At 41.1% G+C, this 23,830-nt stretch overlaps 1 protein-coding gene and 1 long non-coding RNA gene across 7 annotated transcripts in view; one reads left to right on the top strand and one right to left on the bottom strand.

The window, feature by feature from the left end:
* LOC124183633 overlaps nucleotides 1–23,830 on the top strand; it is a 184,667-nt gene that overhangs the window by 16,907 nt on the left and 143,930 nt on the right. For 3 of the 4 annotated variants that reach the window (XR_006871020.1, XR_006871019.1, XR_006871017.1), the window contains one exon: nucleotides 5,515–5,593. The exons of the other annotated variant lie outside the window; for it this stretch is intronic. This is a non-coding gene — a long non-coding RNA (uncharacterized LOC124183633). The remainder of the gene's footprint in view (nucleotides 1–5,514; nucleotides 5,594–23,830) is intronic. 4 annotated transcript variants of the gene reach the window in all.
* LOC124183632 (steroid receptor seven-up, isoforms B/C) overlaps nucleotides 1,039–23,830 on the bottom strand; it is a 97,711-nt gene continuing 74,919 nt past the window's right edge. For 2 of the 3 annotated variants that reach the window (XM_046572350.1, XM_046572352.1), the window contains exon 4: nucleotides 1,039–3,199. In XM_046572350.1, the coding sequence (XP_046428306.1) occupies nucleotides 2,925–3,199 (275 nt within the window). In that variant the 3' untranslated portion in view covers nucleotides 1,039–2,924. The remainder of the gene's footprint in view (nucleotides 3,200–23,830) is intronic. The other variant, XM_046572351.1, reaches the window with a different exon arrangement.

The raw sequence follows: 23,830 nt of genomic DNA, 5'->3' as shown, positions 1-23,830 counted from the left end.
AAACATATACATATATTATAAACTCTGCGTAATTCAATTTTACACATGTAGTAATAATCGTAGTAGTAGTAGCAATAATGGTAATAATAATAATAATAATGGTGGTGGTGGTGGTGATGATGAACGTTGTGATGATAATGATAATATCAGTATCAATAATAATATAATAGATGATGATGACAATAATAATATTAATAATAATAATAATAATAATAACGAATAGGAAGCAGGAAAGAGAAAAAATAATAATATCGGACTACCGTGAACGTAAAACGGATGAATTATTGAGTTACGTTAAAAAAAAAAAAGAAAAAAATTCAATTCGAAATTTGAAAATTCACTGTCGTAACTTGATTGGCAATGAAGCGTTGATTGTTTTGTAACGGAGAAACGGGTGAAGTAAGAAGTGCAAACATGTATTCAACGGAGGAAGAGAAACGAGCGCTGAAACGGGATGATGTAATAATGAGAATGTGAGAATATTGCGGAGTCGATTAGGAGGCTGTAACTATTGAGAGAAGGATCTTGACGAGGATCGCCAGATTCTAGTGTTCCATACATTCAAGGATAGCCGGGGAGTGATTACGAATGGAAATTTATGGCTTCTGGACACGGTGGATGCGTAAAGCAAGCGCAAAGAACTTTTGATCTCGAGAATTTGAGCGCACTCAGCCGCGAATTCAGTTCTCGGTTTGTTTGAATTTTAAAGAAAACAAGGAAAAAAAAATTTTATTTTTATTTTTAACGCTCTCGCTTCATCTTCAATTTCGTCTCTCATGTGCCGAGGGACTCTGGTATCCCGGACTTTGTAAATTTGAACGTTCTTCGATGCTCTTCCTAGTTCTTATTATTCGAAGAGTATATCTACTTGTAAATGTGGTTCTTCTTCTTTTCTTCGATTCGCGTCGAACCCTGCACACCGGCGGATATCCGTCATCGACCATTTTTTCGTGTCCTTCATTTTCTCCGAATATGCACACATTCAGCATCCATTGTTAATCTGAAAATTTCGGCTCGTTCGCACAGACCGCGTTGTTCAACATCCCACGCGAAAAGCTCAGGCTCATTGACGAATGTTTTTGGCGGTTTGTAATTTTACAGTGTCACATGAATTCCTGAACTTCTTGCTTTCGGGGTTGAACCATCAGTCCGGCGATTCGATTTTTCTTGGTTAGAGAATGAATGAATGAATGATTGAATTGGCGAATGAATGAACGAATGAGTGAATGAATGAGCGAATGAATAAACGAATAATGAATGGATCAGAGGAATTAATTGATTGCGTTGAATCACGGTGGATTATATACACATGTTGAGACGATCTATTGGCCTTCAAACAATGAATAGTATCTATATTTTTGAACTTATTGAAATAAATCGTGAAATTTACTAGATTTCTTCAGTCAAAGATGTTGTACCATCCAATATTTATATTTACTTTTAACCAGTAATCGGTGAACCAAAATGTAGAATTGTAGTGCAGGAAGAGAATGGATTCGAATTTTTTTTTGCAAATTTGGTATACTGATCACGTTTTTTGGAGGATCGAAAAACTTAAAACGTCATCAAATGTAAACTTTTTTAATTTTTCGAAAATTGTCCGAGGGATGCTATATTTTTCACATCTAGGGTATACGAATTTTATTTCAAGGAGTTCACGCATCGTTTGATTTTAGTACACTTCCTCAAATCGATGTAACTGATAAATGAATGTTGAGGTGGTTTTTTGAATTGTTATAATAGGAGTGATTAAGTCTCGATCAGATGGAAGGATTGGAGTGAATTGATAACAAATGAGATAATAAAACAACCAAAAACAACGAAAAATCGCATAAGACAGCAAAAGATAAGCGGTATAACTTGAGAACAGGTTATATTGGATTCTTATACCAATTTCAATTACTACGAATACAAAAATTCGAATTCGAAAACTAAACAACTTGGAGCGCGTCATTAAATGACTAAAATTATTCTACAGTCCTTTCTCGCGATAACGCTGATCAATAGTGCGAAGATTCGATCTCCGGTAACTTTATAATTCCTCTGCAGCCCCGTGATCGGTCATATAATGAGAGAGGACTGTACGCCAAGTGAATTCAAAAGATGTGGTAAACAATTGTCAACGGTTTCTCAAATTGTTGATCCACAGTAAGTACGATAATTAATCCTCACAGCGCTTCGACCTCTCATCTTCATATTTACAAACGCGTTCCAATATATCCTGCGCAATATTATAAATTGCATAATTTTTCAACTATCTTCCTAACTCTAGGCGCGGTCAGTACGCAGACTGTTTAGTATATATAATTAGTGCCTATATAGGTACAAGTGTCCGTAAATTTGGTAATCGCGATTCGTCATACCCACCGTTTTTTTTTTTTTCTTTTTTTTTTTTTTCATTTACAGTGTAAATAATTTCGTTGCGGATATCCGTGATTCCATATCCTTGTTTCAACGGCAAGTGTTTCAACTCTGTGTGAAACATTTTGATTAGGATCCGACGGCGTCGTTTTGCACTTTATTATCATATTACAACGTACAATGGTCGTTTCACAGCTCAGCTGGAAGAGTTTTCGTTCTATGTGACATTGAATTTTCGCGCTCATTCCTCAATCCTCGACGATCGGTGAAAGAGATGACGATGATGATGTTTTGGAGAGAAAATTAGAAGCCTAGGTGAAAACGGATTACTTTAGGGTGGGCTGGGGTTTTTCATTATTGTTATTTTTTTTTTGTGTTTTTTTTTTTGTTTTTTGTTTTTTGTTTTATACACATACTGAACTCTGCCAACCGCAGAACGAACGGAACTTAGCCTCGCGTCACGGTCCAGATCTATCAATTGTACCACTACTCTTATTCCATGTCGAATAAACCGTTCACCTTGCGAGGTATTACGCGGAAGCTAGCTGCCGCCAGACGGAGTGTCACATCGAGGGCATGTAGGGCCAGCTGAAGCTGCTTCCGGAGAGGAGCATGTCTCGGATAAGGGTCTCGATCGGCGTCTTTCCGACCAGCCGGACGAAGAACAGCTGCTCGATAACCTGCGACGACACTGTCCTCAGGGACGGGAGTCGCAGCAAGAGTTTGCCGAACCTCGTCGGCTGGTTCGGGTATTGCGTCCTGCAGTACTCCTCCAGGGCGCACTGCGACTTCTCCTGAAGGGACTCGATGTGCCCGACGTCCGACAGACCGCATGCGTCTGAAACAGAGGATCGAACGGTTGGAATCAGTCCAGCGTTGAGGGGTGGGATGGATGTTGGGTGAGAAGCTACCTGTGGGAATCGAGTTGGCATCACCTCGTTTCGAGATTCGAGAAACTTGACCGAGTCCGCGGAATTCAAGAGACGCGAAACCAGTGCACGACTTTCGATGAAATCGAATGGTTTCATACTGCGTACTTCAAGTTGTACTTTGGGTGACTTTTTGATGTATGGACTTTTCAGGGATTCGTTGGTGGTCTTTAAACTTGTTCGATTCAGGTGCAATTTTAGATGCGTTTGAAGCAGAGGATAGAACAGTTGGAATCGGTTCAGCGTTGAGGGGTGGGATGGATGGGTGAGAAGCTACCTGCGGGAATCGAGTTGGCATCACCTCGTTTCGAGATTCGAGAAACTTGACCGAGTCCGCGGAATTCAAGAAACGCGAAACCAGTGCACGACTTTCGATGAAATCGAATGGTTTCACACTGCATACTTCAAGTTGTACTTTGGGTGACTTTTTGATGTATGAACTTTTCAGGGATTCGTTGGTGGTCTTTAAACTTTTTTGATTGAGGTGCAATTTTAGATGTGTTTCTAAAGCTTCATCGAACCAGTGGTTTCATGCTGGTTTGGATTCATTAAGTGGTGTAATTTGGAAACATTTGTTCAAATGATATCGAAAATTCGGCACACCTAGTTCCACAGCGATTCTGATAGCGTGTAGAAAAGTAAACAAAGTTTTGAACCATTTTGGTTTACAGATATTGCTATCTTTTGAAAAAATACGTTGATGTAGGGTATCGAACAATGAATTCCATGGTTGTGTCAACTACCTCAAGTAACGCACGTAATCTTTCGAAAATAAACCGGCATTACAGTTTTCAATATGGTACCCATACAACAACCGTCGTTTAATGAGGACCTAATTATGCGGTAACTTATAAATCGAGTTTCTTTTCTTCTGGGGGTAGCCTCGCGCGATTTCAACAGGCTGGGTGGAATGTTAGGGACGATTTTGCCCCGGGGTACCAGACTGGTGAGAGTGCGGCGAGCTACGAGGGAACGTGAGTCCACATGTGCCAACTATAGACTATCGCACAAGTGTCAGAGACTAATCAAGCACACCGCAGTGTTAGTTTCCCGATTTTCCACCTATTACAAGCTTCGTCTATAACGCTTTGCGCACATTCTCGCATTCAGGATGAACCTGAAATGCGTCAGGGCTCAGAAACGTGATGTAGGTACCAGTAACATGTAGGAGCTACCCGCTGATCGTGAGCACTGAACCAACGCGTACCTATATGAACAAGAGTTCTTCCTCCGCTCGTCAGTGTCAGAATCGCCGTCACCGTCGGCGTCGATCCATTGTTCTCCTTTTTATTATTATTTTTTCATAGTGTTTTTTTTTCCCACCACCTCCCTCTCTTCTTTACTTCTTTTTTTCTACTTCTTCTTCTTCTTCTTCTTCGTCGTTTTCTTTTTTTTTTTTCATTCTTACAACGCGCTCGCTTCTTTCAAAGCACTGATGCCTGCGTTGGCTCTCCACTTAGGTACACGTAGAAAGCCCCATCAGCGGACAGACACTGTGCGTGTCACAATGTTCAAATATGTATTAATATGTTGGATTTAGAGTATAATTTAATCAAGCCTTGGCTATCTTGCCGCATTGTCAGCGGTGAGTGATTTTTTTCTTCTGTTTTTTTTTTTATTACTTTATTTTATTATTGTCAATTAATGGTTGGCGTGATATCTGGTAATTTGTATGAAAAAAATTTCCAACATCTTATTACAATGACAAATAATTGGACGTCTTTTAACACAGTTCGAAAACATTTTTCGCCATTCGCGCGTTACTTCTGTTTAGCAGACTGACAACGATTTGCAACAATTTGAAAACAATCGTTACAACCTCGAGAGAGTTTTGTCGCCATCGTTGTTATATGTACAGAATAATATTACCCTGCGGTTTTTGACAAAGAACACAGAGTGCTGCCCACGTTTCCAGTCGGTATAGATTATCATAGACAAAGAACTACCCCCTCCTCCCCCCCCCATCCCCAGCTTCTTTCCCTAATAAAATCTGGCTCGATCCATGGCCCTTCGCTATGCGCAAGGGTCGTTATTACATAGGCACGTATACGTTGTTTCGGCGTACATACGCGCGTAGAAAATTGCGGTCTTCCCTCTAAAACCACGTTAGTCATCGTTCTTGGGGTGGCTTTTTGCCAGCAAATTACCCTCGATTTCAATACATGTAATAATATCCACGAGAGGTGTGGTTTTGCTTAATTAAATGATTCTTTTATACTTGCAGACGTTGCCGAATGACGCGAAATACGGGAGGTTGTCCTGCATGACCGTAGGATAGTTATTACACCTATATACATTTACATGTAAGTACTTGAACGTATGATTGCACTAATGTAGTTACTTGTGCCATATTTTCTTGTGATTTGAACATTGTTTCAACTCCGTAAAAATTGAGTGAAAACTTTTTTCACAATTATGTACGAGATGCGGGTAGGTATGCATACGTAAATGGAATTTTTTGATTTTATCGAATGTGGCGAGTGGAATGTTTTTTTTTTTTTTTTTTTTTGATTCATAGAAATGTTATTTGGTTCGTTGAAAATGTGGTCTGAACAATAATTTGTATTATGAAGTGAAACCACGTTTGACGAGGAGAATGAAAAATGGTGCGAGTACCGTCGATCAAAAATTTAAAATTGAAAAAAAAAAAAAACGAACGAAAACTGTTTTTTTTTTCCCTGCAGTTATTTATCGCTTGAATTAACGTGTGGATTTTTTTCTTTTTTTTTTTTCCTTTTAAATGGCCGGAGTTTTTAATCCTACTTTCATTTACTTGAAATAAGAAAAAAAAAAAAAAAAAACACCTTTATCGCCATGTCTGGTAAACTCAACAAACTTTGTTTTTTGTGTACTTGTACAAATTATAGCATAACACAAGTTTTCCACACAATCACGCGAGATGAAATACAATTCAGTGTTCGTAATATGTTAGAATGATTGAATTTATTTCAAAAAAATCGATTAAATACTCCGAGAACTGTTACACGCAATGGTCCATCGTTTGCTGTAGTTTAACGCGCACGCGCGCACAATCGGAACGCAGTTGTTTGCAGGATGACCAACCGTCACAAATTAATACGACAGTTGGCCGCGTCGTATTTAACCTAAAAAAATGTTGACACCCATCGGCGTTGAGCACAACTGTCAGCGTCAACTGTAAAAAAATTTTGAGGTTACGTTCGCGACGGTTGGTCAACCTGGCACATGAAATGCTCCCGGATTTTTTTTTTTTCTTATTTTAGCGCACGCGCATCAAACTGCAAAGCAGACGACGGATCTCGTTCCATCGTTAGCAATTCGCACCGTATGGCGAGTGTAAACTAGGTAGGAAGAAGCGATCGTCGGGTGTTGTACGACCCTGTAGAAAACATCGTGTGTGTATACGTATAGAACGGGGCGTGAATCTATGGAAAAGAATCGGTGACGGGTTGGTTCCCCGCGGATGGAACCGTCATATAGCTGTCGCTCGGTCGGAGGTAATATCTCACGGGATATGCTACCATCCCTTACTCCCTTCCTCTCTTTTTCTCCTTCTCTCTCTCTCTCTTTCGCTCTCTTTCTCTCTCTTTCTCTCTCGCTCTCTCTCGCTCTCTCTCGCTCTCTGGGAGTTTTGAAGGAGTTTTTACGGAGTCTCGATCTTTAATCACAGCTCGACCTTCCATTGTCAGTGACGTCACCTCCGACTCGGAAGGGTGCTCCGGGGACCCCGGGGGTGGCTGAGGGCGCTTTGTGTGTCGCCCGCTGATCCCTCTTCGCGTCATTTGTCTCCGGACGACGCCTTATTTGTACGCTCGCGTCCCCCTCGCCCTCTACTTCCCTCGTCGTCACCCTCATTCTCTCGGATTTTCGCCAAACCTTTGCTGAATCGTCGAATTTCGTTTAGAGCGGATTACACCGGCAAAGGTCGAGGAGGCGCGCGGTTGGATATGCCTTTGCACTTTTGCTCAATTTTTTTTTTTTTTCTTTTTATCTCCAAAACTGGAGACCATATCTTACGAATTATACTTTATTTAACATTTTTCTTCTCGTTGTCATCCTCGCTTCTGGCTCGAGTTGTCTTACTTTTATATATTATATATATATATATATATATATATGTATACGTTTATACAGATTTTACAATTTATCGAACGTTCAGATTTGTTGTATTTAATTTTGTTAAAATCTTTGTTACCGTCTCACTTGGCGGATGATTTACAATCAATCGTGGTACATTTAGTAGGTTCTCAGTACATTCTTTTCTTTTCACTATCTCCAATTACGATGTAAATTTGGATCGTTTAACGGTGTGATTTTTTTTTTTTTTTTCTCATTCAATCTCGTATCATACAACTTTACGACCGGTAATTTACGACTTATGCACTTCAATGCTTTTCAATCGAAGAGAGAAGGATTATAAGAAAATTACGACGGGTACCGCGGAGTCCCATCCCTTTTAAATACATGCGGTGGTAAAAAGTGGTTCTTGCTGCGGCTCTCTTGACACATTACGCAACTCGCGTATAAAAGTTGACATAGATATCTGCCTACTTGGCGCAATATGTTACAACCACGGCATATATATATATATATATATATAGGGTGTAATTTATTACAGAAATGGACACGTGTATTCATCGTTAATCAAACTAGGTATACGTATATAATATGTATAATAATACCTACAACTACTACATTTATTGTATGTATAGGTATATACGTATATGTAATGCGATGCGACGGAGTGAAATATGTTTCAATCGTTCGATTGACGAGCTCAATTAAACCAGACTCCGAGGAATCTGCACCGTCAACTGATCGACTTCGAAGACGCCGGTAAACAAACGGATTGGATCTGACTTATATGTACAACACGTACGTACGTAATGTGAGTTTCGTGTATGCAAGTATCTACTTGTACGTATTCATTGCAGGCGCTTCTATTTAAGTACGGTGACCAACTGCTTTATATAGGTACTGCTGCAGCACGGGGCCCAATTCACAGCATCAATTCATTCAAATGAACCCTGTTTAGTGGTTGCCGCGTCTTCTTCTTTGCATGCGTCGCGTATAATACACATATATATATATATATATATATACATATGTATACGTACGACGTTAAACGGTATGGCGCCTCGTCGACTGGCCACCACTATAAATTAACCAATCTTAACTGCCTCATCTGCACTTGTATCATTCTTCTTATTATTCTTTCTACATCTGCATGCTTTTATGAATATTGTAAAAACGCAATACGTGTGCATATTTTTTGCATTTAAGATATTGAAAGTTTCGCAGATCTTTATACAACTCTAGTATGTACCTATTAGCTGGAAGAAAATCGGTAACCGCAAAACTATATTTTAGATTCGGAAACGGCGCGACGTTCGCGATGCGAATTTACATTATTTCATCGCGAATCATTTGCGGCGCGCGTAAGAAAACAACCCCGTTAAATTTATCGCCGGTTTACGAATAAACGACAAACATTGACCAACGTCGTGTAACTATGTATATCTAGGACACTTGAAAATGTGCACGCAGCAGCTGTTTATCTTATATACCTGCTGTTTGTAGCGCCGTTCTGCGCATACCGACGATTAGGAAATACGTGACCGTCGCTGCATCGCCACGCGAGGACAGTTCTATAAGCATGTAAATCACCGCCGCCTTTCCGCATCTCCCAGAAGTTGGGTACGAATACGTGTAGACGTAATTATGCGTGCACGGTTTCTTTTTTTTTTTTTTATTTTCACTTGGTGCGTTTTTCACCGTGAAACGGGATCGTTCGACGCTTAAACCGAGACTCTGGTATCACGTTGACTATAACCCATCGTCTTGGTAGTACCTACTCGTGTTATACAATGAGAGAAATTTCACGTTCCGGTTACCGCTCGGTCTTTAACTATTTTCATTTTTTACCACAATAGAAAAATATAGTTCTAGGTAGATAATGAAAATTAGTTTTCTAGCTGTTGTCGGAAAGTCTGGTATCCGTTACTGTTCCTTCTCGTTACGATCACTGTTGCTACATGTTCTTGCTACTGTTGCGAAAATTTAATGCTCGTGCGACGATAAATTGTAGAGTAAACCTCGGAAACTGATTTTGCGTTGCAATAACCAAAAACAATATTCAAACAGTTTTTTCAACGATATCTGTTTTACTGAATTTTACTAGTTACCGTGACAAATGAAATTTTTCTCAGTGTAATGGAGTAATCGGTGAAAATACGAGGTTTCACTTTGCATTATACATACACCGCACATGCTGTAAAGTTGAATTGATAGATGAACAGCCGACTACTCGGTTGTATATCAATGTCCGTTGAAAACGTGCGTTTAAACGTTTTGGCACGGACAATCGCATTTTACAGGTATAATGATGCACCTTTGCTTTATCTTCATGTCCGATACACTTTATATACATATATGTTGTGTGTGCATTATACTTATATGTGCCAGTAAAATAATTGATCATTGCGTACGAGATGAGACGATTCTCAATACGTCGCGACGCTCAGACGCCGTCTCGGGACGGAATGTGTTCAGCCTGTGCTATAAAAACCCTCATCGTCCAGTCGACGACCATCGAGAATCGCAGATCTTTAATGATCACTGGATGCTAAGCTTCTTCGTTGCATTCGTTACGAGTCTCAGGTGATAATTGAAGACCTTCATATGCCGGCTTTTATGTACATACCTATACGTACGGAGGTACGAGACGCGGGTTAGACACGAGGATTATTAATTAATAAGTAAGATTGAAATTTGACGAATTATAGTAAGTTGTCTACAGGCTTTAAACTCTTGTTCACTTTAAGAAAAAAATGCAAGGTTCAGTCGAAATTGGTGGTTCGTTAATACGACGAAAGCATCAACGTAAAATTGTTTATACTTTTTTTTTTGTATTTGTTTTCACAATGTTTCACGTCGCGTTCAACGCTGTACCGTTTGATTTGTCGGACCGTTGTTTCCGATCTTTCGAAATCTTGTGTCCCTGGAAATATCGTTATTGTAACAACGAGGTACCTCACTCAGCTGTGATTACGGGGTTTTGATGTGCGTCGGCGACGTGACGTCCTGAAAACTTTACACGATGTACAGGGTATAACGGTGGGTAGAGAGTGTGTGAGAGAGGGTGGGAAATGGACCCTGGGACATGAGTTACACGTCGTAATAAGCCAGCCTCCCGAGTGGTTTATACCCTGGGACGACGAGGAGACGCCGGCGTCTCGACGCTCTGCAAAAGCTGTAACTTTTACACTCCGCCGCGATGAATTAAATCCCGCACTCTGGTAGCTTCGACTAATTAACCATCCTCGTTGTCGTTCATGTCGATTCGACGGCGTCGGGACGCTGGAATTTTCTTCTACCTTCGGTATTCGACGAATCTTCGACGATACTTGAAAATTAAAAATCGCAATATCCTTGAATAATGAATATTATTCCTGTTCGATATCTCAAACGCAGAAACGGAATTCCAACTCACAAGGACGGTCAAATCCCAGGTCGATCTCTCCGATTTGATTACTTTTTCTAATACGTTACAGTGGACTAAAAACTAAACGAAACGTAGTTTTTTTTTTATCTACCATTAAGGATTTAAGGAGGTGAAACCACCGTGCAAAGTATTATTAAGGTACGTCAAGAGGCGATCTGGCAGTTTCACCCACGAGAACATAATATTTTCCAAGCAATTCGATTTGGAGTAGTTTTCTCAAAACGAGGAATGAAAAATGTAATTTTCTCAATACAAAAAAAAAAAAAAAACTCTCCAATGTCTCGACGACTCATCAATCAGAATTTGATCGAACTAACCGAATCCATTCTTCACTGTACGGTTAAAGAAGAAGTTTCATTTGATTTGAACAAATTGCTTGATGTGTAAATTTTTGTTGGGAACAAACAACGTTTTGGCGGTAGTACGAAAATATTTGCTTGCGACGAGTGCGGATTTACAAGTCGGTCGAGTATCACTCGTATACGAACGTAGAGACGAAGTGTCCTACCTGCCTCATCGAGACTCTTTTTCTGGCTGACCACACGATGTGTATCAGATATCACAATATTGTGAAGGTCCATCCCGTGTGTAGGTATACCTTTGGCACGGACCTCCCTGCCTGTTTCAGAGAAAATTGTTTCAACACATGCGTGGTGAGTGAGCGCGTGTGTGTGTTTTTGTGCGGGGATAGGCTCCCGGCGTAGAAAGGACTCGATAATTATCATAACAACGTGTATATTTAGGCTGGCATACTCTATCAGCAGGATGCATCGAGCTCCGCGCATTATGAACATAGGTGTCGTACAAGAGAGCCCGTTTACGATCACATTGTGATGTTAATAGCGACAATGCCAATCCCATTACTAGGGTTACACGGTATTCTTGGATAGACGAGGCGCGGTTATCCTCACCAGACCAAGACCGAGGACACCAGAGGCCTTACGGGGTTTCGTTTACCGTCGAAAAACCCCGTCGCTGCACCGCCGCATCTCTCATGTTCACTCTTCTCTCTCTCTCACCTCACAGGTTTCTTCCTTTCTTTCTTATTCTTCTTATTCTTATTCTTCTTCTCGTTTTTTTTCTTCTTCTTTTTTACCATGATACGAAGGTACCGGGGCGAGCAGGTAATAGGTCAACTTTTTCCATAGATCCAGAGACCCGATGGGCCACCATGCCATACTTGTGACTACGCGTTTATAGTCTATCCTACACCCGTATGCCACACTGTAATAAGAGTGTTTTTGGTCTCGAATGTGGTGGCATGGTTCACTTACTGGACGAGCTATTTCTGAGAGTGTAGTGAATTCGGTTGTACGTTGCTTTAGGCATAGGTTTGATTGAGTACGTTGGATCAAGTTGTTCGAACATTGGGAAAATGGTCTATGTGACTCGATTTGGTACCACTTTAGTTTTAAATCGAACATGAATTTTGGACACAGTTTCAAACATCTGCCGTCTAAATAGGAATTTTATGTACGGTGCAAGGTGTAGAAGGAACACAATTACTTAGGGTCTGTTTCGATAAACGGGTCAATCATTCATAGCAGTTTGTTAAAAAAGGACGATGAGACTATAATCTTGACTACTATGTTTGGAACCGCGGAGAAGGTATCGCTTGAACAGTTAACAAGGATATAAACAGCAGAGAATAAGGATTTTTTAACAATACAATGACACGTCGCTATTTTACTATACCGTCATGTTCACGAGAGAGATGACCGTATAAAACATCTACTTATCCTTCGCTCTCTCGTCGTCTTTGGTATCTTTACTCTTTCAATAACAATCGGGATCCTTTCGAATCGCAGCACAATGGTACCTACACCAAATCTCTTATTGCCATGTTCAACTCTGAGAAATTTGGTATTCTCGGTCTTGCCGGTTACTCAGAGGCACTTTGCCAACCTGAACTGGCGATAAACTAATTCTTGGTACATCCGTATCCCTGATTCTGTAAAACTTTCTATGCTTTTCTGCAACCCGGTTCACAGAACTACGTACACATGGACGTAGCTCCGTTAACTCGTGTGTATTTGAGAACGATACTACGAGTAAAGCGTATTTCAGGAGTAAGTGTAAGTTGGCGGGATTCCTGTTCGTGTGAAATACACCCAGGCATACGTGTGTGTATTTATATGCACGTTGTTCTTAGGCGTCGTTGGGTTGTAATGATTCCACGGACCGGTTCTGCTCCCGTGCTTCTTCTTCTCTTTTCTCTTTTCTCTTCTCTCTTTTCTCCACTCTTCAGCTCCGGGCAAAATGTCAACAGGCGCCCGTTGTCACCCCGTATAACGGCCCGCTTAGAGAATTACCAAGCGTTGGGGTGCCGCCGCACAAAAGGTCGTGAACTTTTCGCGCCGTATAATCCGCTCGAGAGTCGTCCTCGTCCTCATCGTCGTCGTCGTCGTCGTAGTCGTCAAGGATCTCCGCGTCTTTCCGGATAGGTGCTCACTTTTTATTGTTTACATTTAACGTTCCCCTCTCTTTTATCACCCTCTCGATCTTTACACCATGTGTCTGGTAGTACACCATGATCTCGACTCCGTCATCAATGGGATGAAATAAATAAACCATCCGAGTCCATTTCCTATAACGTTGCGTTTTAGGCATACGAATTTTTACGTTTCGGTATCAATTTTCATTACTATCTACGCGTTAAGTCACCGGGGTGGTGGTTTGGAAGACAAAAGCGATCGGGGTGACGATGTACCCAATCGATGCAACACCGTCAGTCTCGGTTTCGCTCTACTCCAGCATTCTCTAGATGGTATAGGTGAGACTGAAAACTGAACGAGCTATTCGACCAGGCTATAATACGCCTAGCGGTGGAATCTATTGATAAATTCAGTGGCCTCGGTAAACAAAGGGGCAACAATGTCAATTATTCCCGGGACCGATTGCCGCACCGGGTTCGCAATTAATCGGCACCAATGCAGAGCACAACTTTCAACGATGTGGTAATTAATTGCCCGCGAATATCGCCCGTCCTGTATCGTTATTATAGTATACGACGCATTCGCGCCGGTATTAATGCACAATGTACACCATGCATCGCGATGCGGAAGAAATTGTTTCGTGTTTTTTTTTTTTTCCTGGGGGTGAACGGTTATTCAGAAAGATGCGAATTGCCGAAGAGCACATGTTCGTGTAATTTTTTTTGTCAATCCCATCTGGAGTCTCTTGGTTTACTTCAGGATTTGTATCGGAGTTTAAGGATCCCTTTGGATTTTGACCAGTCGGAAATTAGATCCTCTCGTTATTTCCGATACCTATATTCACCGATCCTGGACAACGTATTAAGACATGAATAGTCGCGAGGGTGGCTGGAAGTTGGGAGAGCCAGCCACGTTGGCAAAGCGTTGTCACATCGTCTGGAACGAGCTGTTTCCAGCTGACGCCAGCTTAGACAATGGAGTGATCGAGCCCGAGCACCAAAGGGTTCCGCGACCGTAAACCCTGGGGTGAAAATGTCACTGTCTGAATGTCACAGGATGCCTGGAGTCGTATTGGATCCACACGATTCCGGACTGCGGGAGGGAGAAGTACCTAGGCGAAAAACCTCACGTGAAAGAAATGACAAATGTCATCAGAGTCACGATTTTTTGTGGTTTTTTTTTCTGCGTTTACCGCAAATTATCAGTCAATCACTTTTCAGTTATTGATGATATGAACGATGACTTTGACCTTCTTGTAACGATACCAGACCCTATGATCACGCATGCTACGAACAAGTTCTTTTCGATGCCAACTTCGAAGACTAGAACGGAGCTGTAATTAATGTACAACGCTCCGTTATCAAATCTCACTCGACGCAAAAAAAATCTTTATTGACCACGGGGCTCGAAGATTCGAAGTATTACCGTTACATTATGCCACCACAGTTTACCATATTATTACCAGAAGATCAAACCGTTGAACGATGTCATTTGCTTGGAGGAGGGGCTGGATGGTGTGAGTCGAGTGAAAAAGGCAATTTTCAACCTTTTTTTTTTTACTCTGATCGCACCAGTTTGTCGTGTTTATGGTTTTTTTTTCCAATCTCTCCTCTCTTTTTTCTCCTCCCTTCGCCGTGCTATCAAAGTGGCATCAAGGCGTAAAATTATCATTTTTGAGAGGGTGGTTTGTGTACGTTTAGACGTGGAACGAAGCAAAGGGTTCGCCTCACGGCGCGGGGGGATCGCACAAATTTCGGTTGTTATAAAACACCGGCGTTTCACCCCCGCATGCGTTGTTATGACGAAAAACCGTGCACCGCAGTCCCTCGATGCTTTTGTACATATTTTATCGCCTGCCAAAGTTTTCCGTAACAAAATACAGGGAGTTTGGTCCGAGATTGCGCTTCCGAGAGAAATAATCCTAACGCGATTTCCCACCATCCAGATTAGAAAAGGGGTTTCGAGGCTCGGTTGTACCGCTTCGTGTAATCGAATGGTCAAAGCTGGAACCTTTGTTGTTGTTTTGTTGCGTAACAATTCGCAGCTGCTTATTCAAAGTACCTGCGGTACAGCAGAAATTTATTGGTCAAATATTATATTGTAACGGTGTGTAAATATGAATATGGTAATCGAGGTTAATTTATGGGTGTGAAAATATCGTTGAAAAAACAAAAGGAACTGCCTTTATTACAATTACCAGTCTTTGATTTTTGTCCGTCGATGGTTATTTATGGAGTATATAAAAAGTATCATGTCCGCAGGTGTGTGCTGTACATGGAAATATGAGAGAAAAATCGATGTAAGGTTATAAAATTAATAAAAATTCGTATCACGAAGCACGTTATTACTTATTAACCAACGTGCAGCAGCTCACGTTGTATATTCCGGTTCAGTTTATTTACTGATCGGTACTCGCGCACTGTCAGCCGACTCGCGTGGAATACTAATTGAAAAGTCGTCCAGCGAAACGGAGCGACCTTCGAGACTGCGAAAGTATTAACGCGTCGCATTATACAGCGTTAAGCAGCGTTCGGAGGGCTGTCGTTGAATTACGTAAAGCAATTTCTCGTCTTTCGAAATTTGACGACGACTGATCGAAAAGAAGATTGTAAGATAAAACCAACAACGGCCCCGTTTTTCATTTGTCCGAAACCTCGACGGGAGATCATATCCAACGAACTGCAATTTGAATTGGGGTGATTCGAACTCGCGGACCAATCGCGACTCGCCGTTTAAGCGTAACGGTCGCTCAGCCGCAGGACGCCACCGTCAGATGGCGCGCTGCGCAGTCGTTCCAAAGCCTTTTCCCGTCGGTTGGCGCGATGAGTTTTCTCAGGAAACGCTCGGCATGCGTACAATTGTACGTTTTCGCCTGTTTAATGATCGGATACGTCGTCAGCTCGTGTCGCGTGAACCACCTCGTATCTCTCCGTGGCGCAGCGAACGTCGCTAGGTTGTTCGTCCATCCGTATGTCCAGCGGTATCATGTTTTCGTAATAAATTCGTGTTGAATATTTAGAGGCTAAGTTTTACATATTTAATTTCTCCGCGTGCGGTATATGTATACGTGTCCGGTGCTTCGAGCTGTTGACTTAGCCGCGGCGTGATCCTCTTAGGCTGAAATAGCGAGTCAGGTGTGTAACCTTCGTATTATTATTTCATACCCGTTAGATTTTCTCCCTTTATAACAAAACGGACGAACCATGAATAATAATATTCTTCAACGTTTGTGGACGGCATCGAATTTCGCTCCAAATTTGTATCAGAAAATTTTACGTCTTTACCATATTTACACCAACCGCGAACAGCTGGAGTAGATATGGGAATATCGTCTGCATTGTTTCATCCTTTGCCACCTCTTCGGGTTGGTATCGTAACTGTATTACAACACAGGCATGCGAGTATAAGGTTATCGCACGAGGAAGAAGAAGGTGCTATTTCTTTTTCGTGCCTCGTAGCCTCGAACGGATTTTCTTTACCGCCGTTTAATGATCAATGTTCCCCGCGATACGTCGTTTGGTGTAAGTACGCACGTATAAGGCTTGTATCTGAACTTGCAGCATATGTAGCCATCATCATCCACGGACACTGGACGCGGTCCTCCTATTACTGCGAATATACGTTATATACAAGGTGTGTACAGTGGAATGGAGAAACGGAATTACGATTGTATTAGTGAGTCGGATACGGGGGAGGAGAGGCGACTTGTGCAAGTGTAAGTCTCTAAGTATATAAGTGTAGAATTCTGGAGTGAGTAACTGGTTTTCTCTAGCCATTACTTTGCTCGACGTCACGTATCATATAAATACTGCCCTGGTGTATTGCGCGTTTATAACCGACGGCGTGCCTTACCTGTGCAGGACTCTCGACGAACCGTGGATTGTATATTTGGAATTATGCGCGAACGAGAATAAGAAGAGATTTAACAAATAACAACTGCTTAAATAAAGTTTGAAAAAAATTTTTTGTACAGATATCAATGCTGTTGTGATATCTACGATGAATTGATATCGATATTACGCACTAATATCCGAACAACAAACTCCGGCGTAAATGCGGAGCACGATGAATTGAAACAATTAACTGTAATCATAGTAATTAAGTACTAAACGAGGTGCCGAGCTTTATATCTGTAACACATTCAACGGCGGTGATGACTGCGTTAGTTGCTTGAATACTATTTAGGTGCCAGTTTTTCTTGTTTTTTTTTTTTTTTTTATCTTCACCTATGATTTAGCGCGAAACGATTGTAACACTCTCAAATGGCAGCAGGATGTGTATTTTTGCGAAGGACATGTTTTTTTTTTTATTTTTCGTTTTTTATTCATTCCTCGTGCGAGTCATACCTTTCGTTGTGCAAAAAAAATAAAAAAAAAAAAAAAAAAAAAAACGACAAGAGTATACCCACGTTACGTAACAGAAAAAAAAGAAGATCCTAGTTATGCCCGTAGCAAAAAATTGGTTTCGAAAACGATCTATGATGATTTACGATCATTAATTATACAGAGTTTACGTAATATTTATTTTTGTAAAATATTTCTTACCTCGTTATCGAATAATTCAATTCAACATAACAATCTATACAACGGCATGAAAGGTTTGAATTAAAATCGTTGAATATTTCATCGCTGTGTACATAATACGAAGAGAAATTGTTCGTATAATTTATGAAATACACATACATGTATTTTATCTCAGATTGTATGTATATATATATGTATATTTACAAATGCACTCGTTTCCGCAAAGAGACAATTATGACCTTGCGTTGTGCGTCTCGCATATTGGCTAGATACGCGAACCGATCGTCCTTCTTCTCGAAGCTTATGTACCATTTTTATTTTTGTTTCACCTCATCGAATAAAGTTGTATTATAGTTGCATGTATTCCGCTACTCTCGTGCCAGGGTTAGACCGATTTTCTTTTCTATCTTCTTGTTTTTTCTTTTTTATTTATATCAATACCCACATTTCTGGTTGTTACTTGCACGACCACGCACCGTATGTTGATTTTTAATCAATGTACCTCTGGCAATTTTCCATCCTGCGACGACATAATAACACATATATTCAATATTTTGTGGATTTGAAAGAAACTGTCGTTGCAAAATATTCAAGTCGAACGTATTTAAACGTTACGTTGCACCGACTGGACTCAAGTCGTCGGAATTCCATTTCAGTGTTTTTTTTTCTTTTGTAATTATAAATTCGGAATAGTCACGTAGACATCGGTGGTAATCTACAATATTAACTCTCAGCGAAATGAATCGTGTGCCTCGAATTAGCAGTTCCAAATTAATGTTCAGTTGGCCTGATTTTTATTTGTAAGAATATCTCATACCTATAACCGTTAATTGCCGGATAAGCGAACCGACTAAGAGTTACGGTTTCAGAAAGGTTGAACCTTGATCCTTGACGCGAGTCTAAATCCAAGCTTTCGCAAGACTGATCGCAAAGTCTACGAATTCGTTACAATACGTTCCCAATTTAATTGTCGTATAAAATTGATCGGGTTCTATTTCGTTAAAGAAACGGCCTCTCCGAAAATAAGAAGCATACGGCACGTGTTCATCTTCATACAGAGCAACGCCGACTGCTGAGAGGCTCGTTGTTCCCGTTTCTCGTGTGGTCGATCCGCTCGAGCTATTCTCCATGGAAAGACGATTGGGCACGGAGGGCAATTATCTGCCTTTGATATCTAAATATACACGAGCACTGGTACCGCATCGGTTCCGATACACCATTTGACGCAACATGAACGAAGAGGCAGCTAGTCGCCGATCCGCCGAAAGCTCTGGGACACAATGATGCTTGTATACCGATGAAACGACTCTGATCGGTGCCTAATTGTCGGTGAGGTAAAATTTCCGTTCACCCGAAGCGGTGTATTCGTCGTGGAAAATCATTGCGTCGAAAAAGGCGTCATCCGCACGCCGGTCTGGCTGCTTGAGCTTGAGCTTGAGCTTGAGCTTGGTGCCGTGCAATAAATCTCGACAGGCGTTGCTCAAGAGACGGGAGGCTTCCTTCCAACCTCTACGGTGTCTCTCGATGTCGGGTACGCCCATCCTTGATTTATGCCTTGCCCGAGATACAGCATTGGGGCATCCACTATTACCAACTCCCTGTACCCGGTGTCTATAACCACCGTTTCACCCACACGATCCCGGATCGAAGAGGAGACACGCCGAATGTTGGAATCGGTCCGGGAGAGAGGAGAATAAAAATACGGAGAGATGAAGATGAGGCTTGGGTAAAAAAGCCCGCGAACCGTTGCTACCATTATACGCAGCTTGCGTCAGCTTGCTTCGGCGTCGAGGAGATTCTTCGTATAATGTACGTACATACATACATACATACATGCATCTACGTTATTCTCCTACAGTGCTTATGACTTTTTCCGCGTCTCAGGGCATTCGTCTTGTTTATCAGGTTTCACGGTTACCCTGCACTCATTTATCCCTACGGCTTGGAGACTCCGGTCGGTGACGTATGAGGTTATGATGAAAAGTCGCCACTCTTGTAAACTAATCTGACTTGTTGATGCGACGATAATATCACTCGACGTCAATTCTCAAGTCATTGTCTTAGTTGTTTGAATTTCAAAATACTCACACCGAAAAGGGCGGGTGCCAAATTGTGGTTACTTTACACTCTTTGACTATTTTCACATTTTTTATCGTCACTGAATCAGAATGAACCTTGGAGTTTCAATGATGCAAAAAATGTAGCATGTGTTCTTTTTTCTTATTCGGTACTAACTATATTTTTGTATGGTTCTTGCGATAATTTGATGTTCGTGTTACGATAAAACAATGTTGAGGTCTTATTGGACTGTGAAATTTAGTATTGTCAACATATTTCTTTGCAGCCTCGTAGATACAAGAATATGAAGTTTTTTCAACTGTCCCGTTTTAACTAAATTATTAGCAAGTATTTCAAATGATTCTTTCTACCACTAGGCAAAGTTTCACAATACAGCGAGATGAATGAAAGATCATCAGAGTAAGCATCAAGGATTATCGTCGAGTTGAAAGCACGTTTTAAACCACTTCTATAGTCGAATCAAATATCGTTACTTTGCTACTAACTTAGGATTGCCTGGAAATTGGTGAACCGTCAAAAATTGGAACAAAGTCATATTTTCCATACTTGAACTCCATCGGTCATTATAAAGTTGTAAAAAAGTGATTTTTTTCATCAGAATTTCGTTACCAACTTCAACCTAGTCATACTCATCACTTTTATTTATAATTTTTTTCATAATGCTGTAATGTTCATTAATGGGTTCCTAGTGGTTCATTATTTTTTTTTTTGAAATCAAAACTGAAACGCGTTTCCTTTCGAAAGTAAACTTTATTCGACAACGACTGGAGTGACTGGAGAAAAAAACGATACGTTGATCATAAACATCCTAAAATTTGGTAGTAAAAAAAAGCTAGTTTCAGTTTTGATTCTGAAAAAAAAAATAGGGAGCCAACGGGAATCCATTAATGAACTTTACCGTACATACCGCGAACATCCGGTGATCAATACATACCGAGGCTGGAACGAAAAGGGGTGTGAGAGAAAAAATTACGTGGGTATTGCATATCGAGAGTGTCGAGGGTTGGTAGAGCTAAATAGGAAATACTAAATACCCTGCGTTCAGGGTTATCTTCATGGCGGAACCCGATGGCCTGCCCCGATCTCCGGCAGTCAGCGGTGTCTCGGGGGGTTGAGGGTGGGGGTGGATGCAGCAGCGTGCGCGTCACACTTATCCGGACCACAATATAACCTAATACAATTATTTGCGCTGCGAGGGTTCAAATTCCCCCATGAACGAGGGTCGAGTGTTGGAACGAGAAGAGGGATGCTGTTGCGGGCGCGCCCTCGCCACAACCGCAAACCGAAAACGCGCTCAGATTTTCTACCGCTACCGAGTCAAACGATGCTGTAATCGTTTAAAACTTGATCCCCTCCCGCTGTTTTAGCCACGGCCCTGTCTTGCAATGATGTAAAAATTTATCCCCGAATTAATATTTATGGACATTTTAAACGGATGATGACGGAAAAAACCTGAAGGAGTGATTATTCTGTTGGAATCTGGTTAAGGCTGGTTGTATAAAAAGTTGCGACGCGACGATTACAGGCTGCTAATTATAAAAATGAGATTTCCCTCAAGCAATTGCTCAATTACGATGTATAATGTCTGCCACGCGTCAATCGCTCGGAGACATTCAGTTTTCATCACCTTCGTCAATCTCAGCTCGGGTTTTTAACGGGATTTACGACTGTGCGGATTGTCGATGTCGATATCAACGCGCTGATTATCGCGTCGCATTCAATACAACCTGTATCTCGAAATCAGTCACTGTTGTATCTAGTTAATTGACTCGCATATCGATAAACGTAAGTACAGGGTGTTCCATATTTTACTTTTCTGAGAACTAGGCTTTCTGAAACAATCAACGCACGTCGTTCGATCTGCTATAATTTTTCGACTCCGATGAATAATGCGTCGGTTTATTTATCGGGATTGATTTTTTTTCAGCGATACTTAAGGTTTTTTACCCAAAAAGTTGAAGCGGGAATCAGGACGAATCCAACGATACCCAACAGCGCATCATTCCGACGATGCAGTAACGAGATATCGCATTTTATTACACAAAGTGCGCGCAACGCACGGCTGCGTTTATACTGCGTATTAGTCGCGCAGCGCTCGTGGACTTCAAAATTCGATACCTCGCTAATCACCCGTAAGAATAACGTGTTGTTGGGTATCATTGGATTCGTCTCGATTTGGGTTAAAGTTTGCGGTTGATTTAAACGATAAATTGTCGAAAAAAAATTTCTAAAGTTAGCGCTGACAGAATTTCTAGAGGCTTCGGTTACCCATCTTCTAACCAGAAATACAGTAGACACGAACGGTTTTTCTGTATATTCTGTAAAGATTGAAGTGCCCGAGTACACCTGGTATAACGCATAGATGGAATATCAGCTTCTGGTATCGCGGACTATACGAGTCGAGTATTTAAATGCGTTGTCAATTACCAGCAATTAAATCATATCGACCCAATAAACCAGTGGCTTGATTGCAGATCTGTGGATCTGTGGAAACGCACCTCCTGGACACAGAGAATTTTACGATTCAATATTTGCACACATGCGTAATAATAAGCATGCTGCAGTCACGAAGTAGGAAGCCTTGGTATGCGTAGGTACCGAAGCCGCCTGCGTTGTAATGCAGGCAATGTAATCGCGTATCAAGGGGTAATTATAACCAGATTTTTACGAGACACGCACCTGATGCAGGATTTCTGTTTTTACTATTATTAACCGTAATGCATGCCATTAACGTCAAGGTTTTGCGGAGCTGCGGGAGGAGCTATCCGTCCAGCTGTACGTACAGTTTGAGAATTTCGCGGCGGGTGAACTATTCGCAGTAATTCATTCCTTTGGAGTCGGCGCGGTACCAAGACCGGAAGTCGGTGATGCAGGTCAGCGGACATATATGCGCGTATCAAATTCGCGCGAATCGTTGAAAGAAAAAAAATCCAAACAATAATAAATAAAATACTTGAGCTTTTTTCGATACACAGAGCATACCGTAACGAGCAGAGCTAATTATTGTCGATTCTTGGAAGTTTCTTGATTATAGTGGCATTATACGTATAATACATACAGGCCCGGCTGAGAAATTTATCAGCCTGAAAAAGTTATCGGGGCTGGTGAAAAAACAGCGCGGAGAATAAGAAGTAAATGTGGGGGACGTGAAGGGGAGCTCATAGCCGTATTCTGCGTGCTCGCGTCGTTAAGCAGCGAGGGAGAGAGGGATAAAAAAAAAAGAAGAATAAAAATAATATGTAAGAAGATAAAGATAAAGAGAAAAGAAAAGAAATGACGGGGAACAGAAAGAGAGGAGTACGTTGTAAAATAAAAGAGAAAAACATAAACGAAATCTATTTTTACAAGTCGTGCGGTAGATAAATTTAATAACTTAACCGCAGTGTTCTTAGTATAACGCAAACGAGTCTGCAGTTTCCGCGGGGAGGGAATGAAATATTACTTGGTATTATATACGTAGTACGATGAAACGAAAACTGAGCCAGTCCTCCCGGCTGTTGTATTATCATTATTAATATCGTTATCACTCTTGAGTGTTGAGAGTATTTCCAAAGAAGCTCCGAATGACTTTGCATACGCATTGCTTAAAGTTATAGCTATTCCTTTATTTATTCATTATTACACAGTATATTTGTAACGCTGTGTTGTAAGAGAAGAGACAAAACTTTGAGGGAGTAAAGTAGGGGAGAGCGGCTTGATTTTTAATGCGATACAAATACGTCACCTTACCGTCTATAATTTTTTCAAGATATTACAGAACAGACGATGTTTGGTACGAAACATGTGGTCAGCCTGTCGTGGAATGATTTTTATAGAATAGCCTAATATTTCTGACAGATCTGTTAAGTCGAGACGATTCAATTCTCGTAGTCAGAGGTATCCGGACAAACGATAACGAGACAGAAACATAAAAAAAATTAGAACTCGACTGAGTTGGAACGATGGTCCAAGTGATAAAAAGTTGAGCCAATCTAGGAGGACCTTAAATAAATTAGAATTGGCTTTTCCAGTGGTCATTGT

The sequence above is a fragment of the Neodiprion fabricii genome, chromosome 5, assembly GCF_021155785.1.
Source record: "Neodiprion fabricii isolate iyNeoFabr1 chromosome 5, iyNeoFabr1.1, whole genome shotgun sequence".
Classification (NCBI taxonomy): Eukaryota; Metazoa; Arthropoda; class Insecta; order Hymenoptera; family Diprionidae; genus Neodiprion; species Neodiprion fabricii.
Note: the sequence above shows the minus strand (reverse complement) of the source record. Positions and strands in the feature narration are given on the sequence as shown.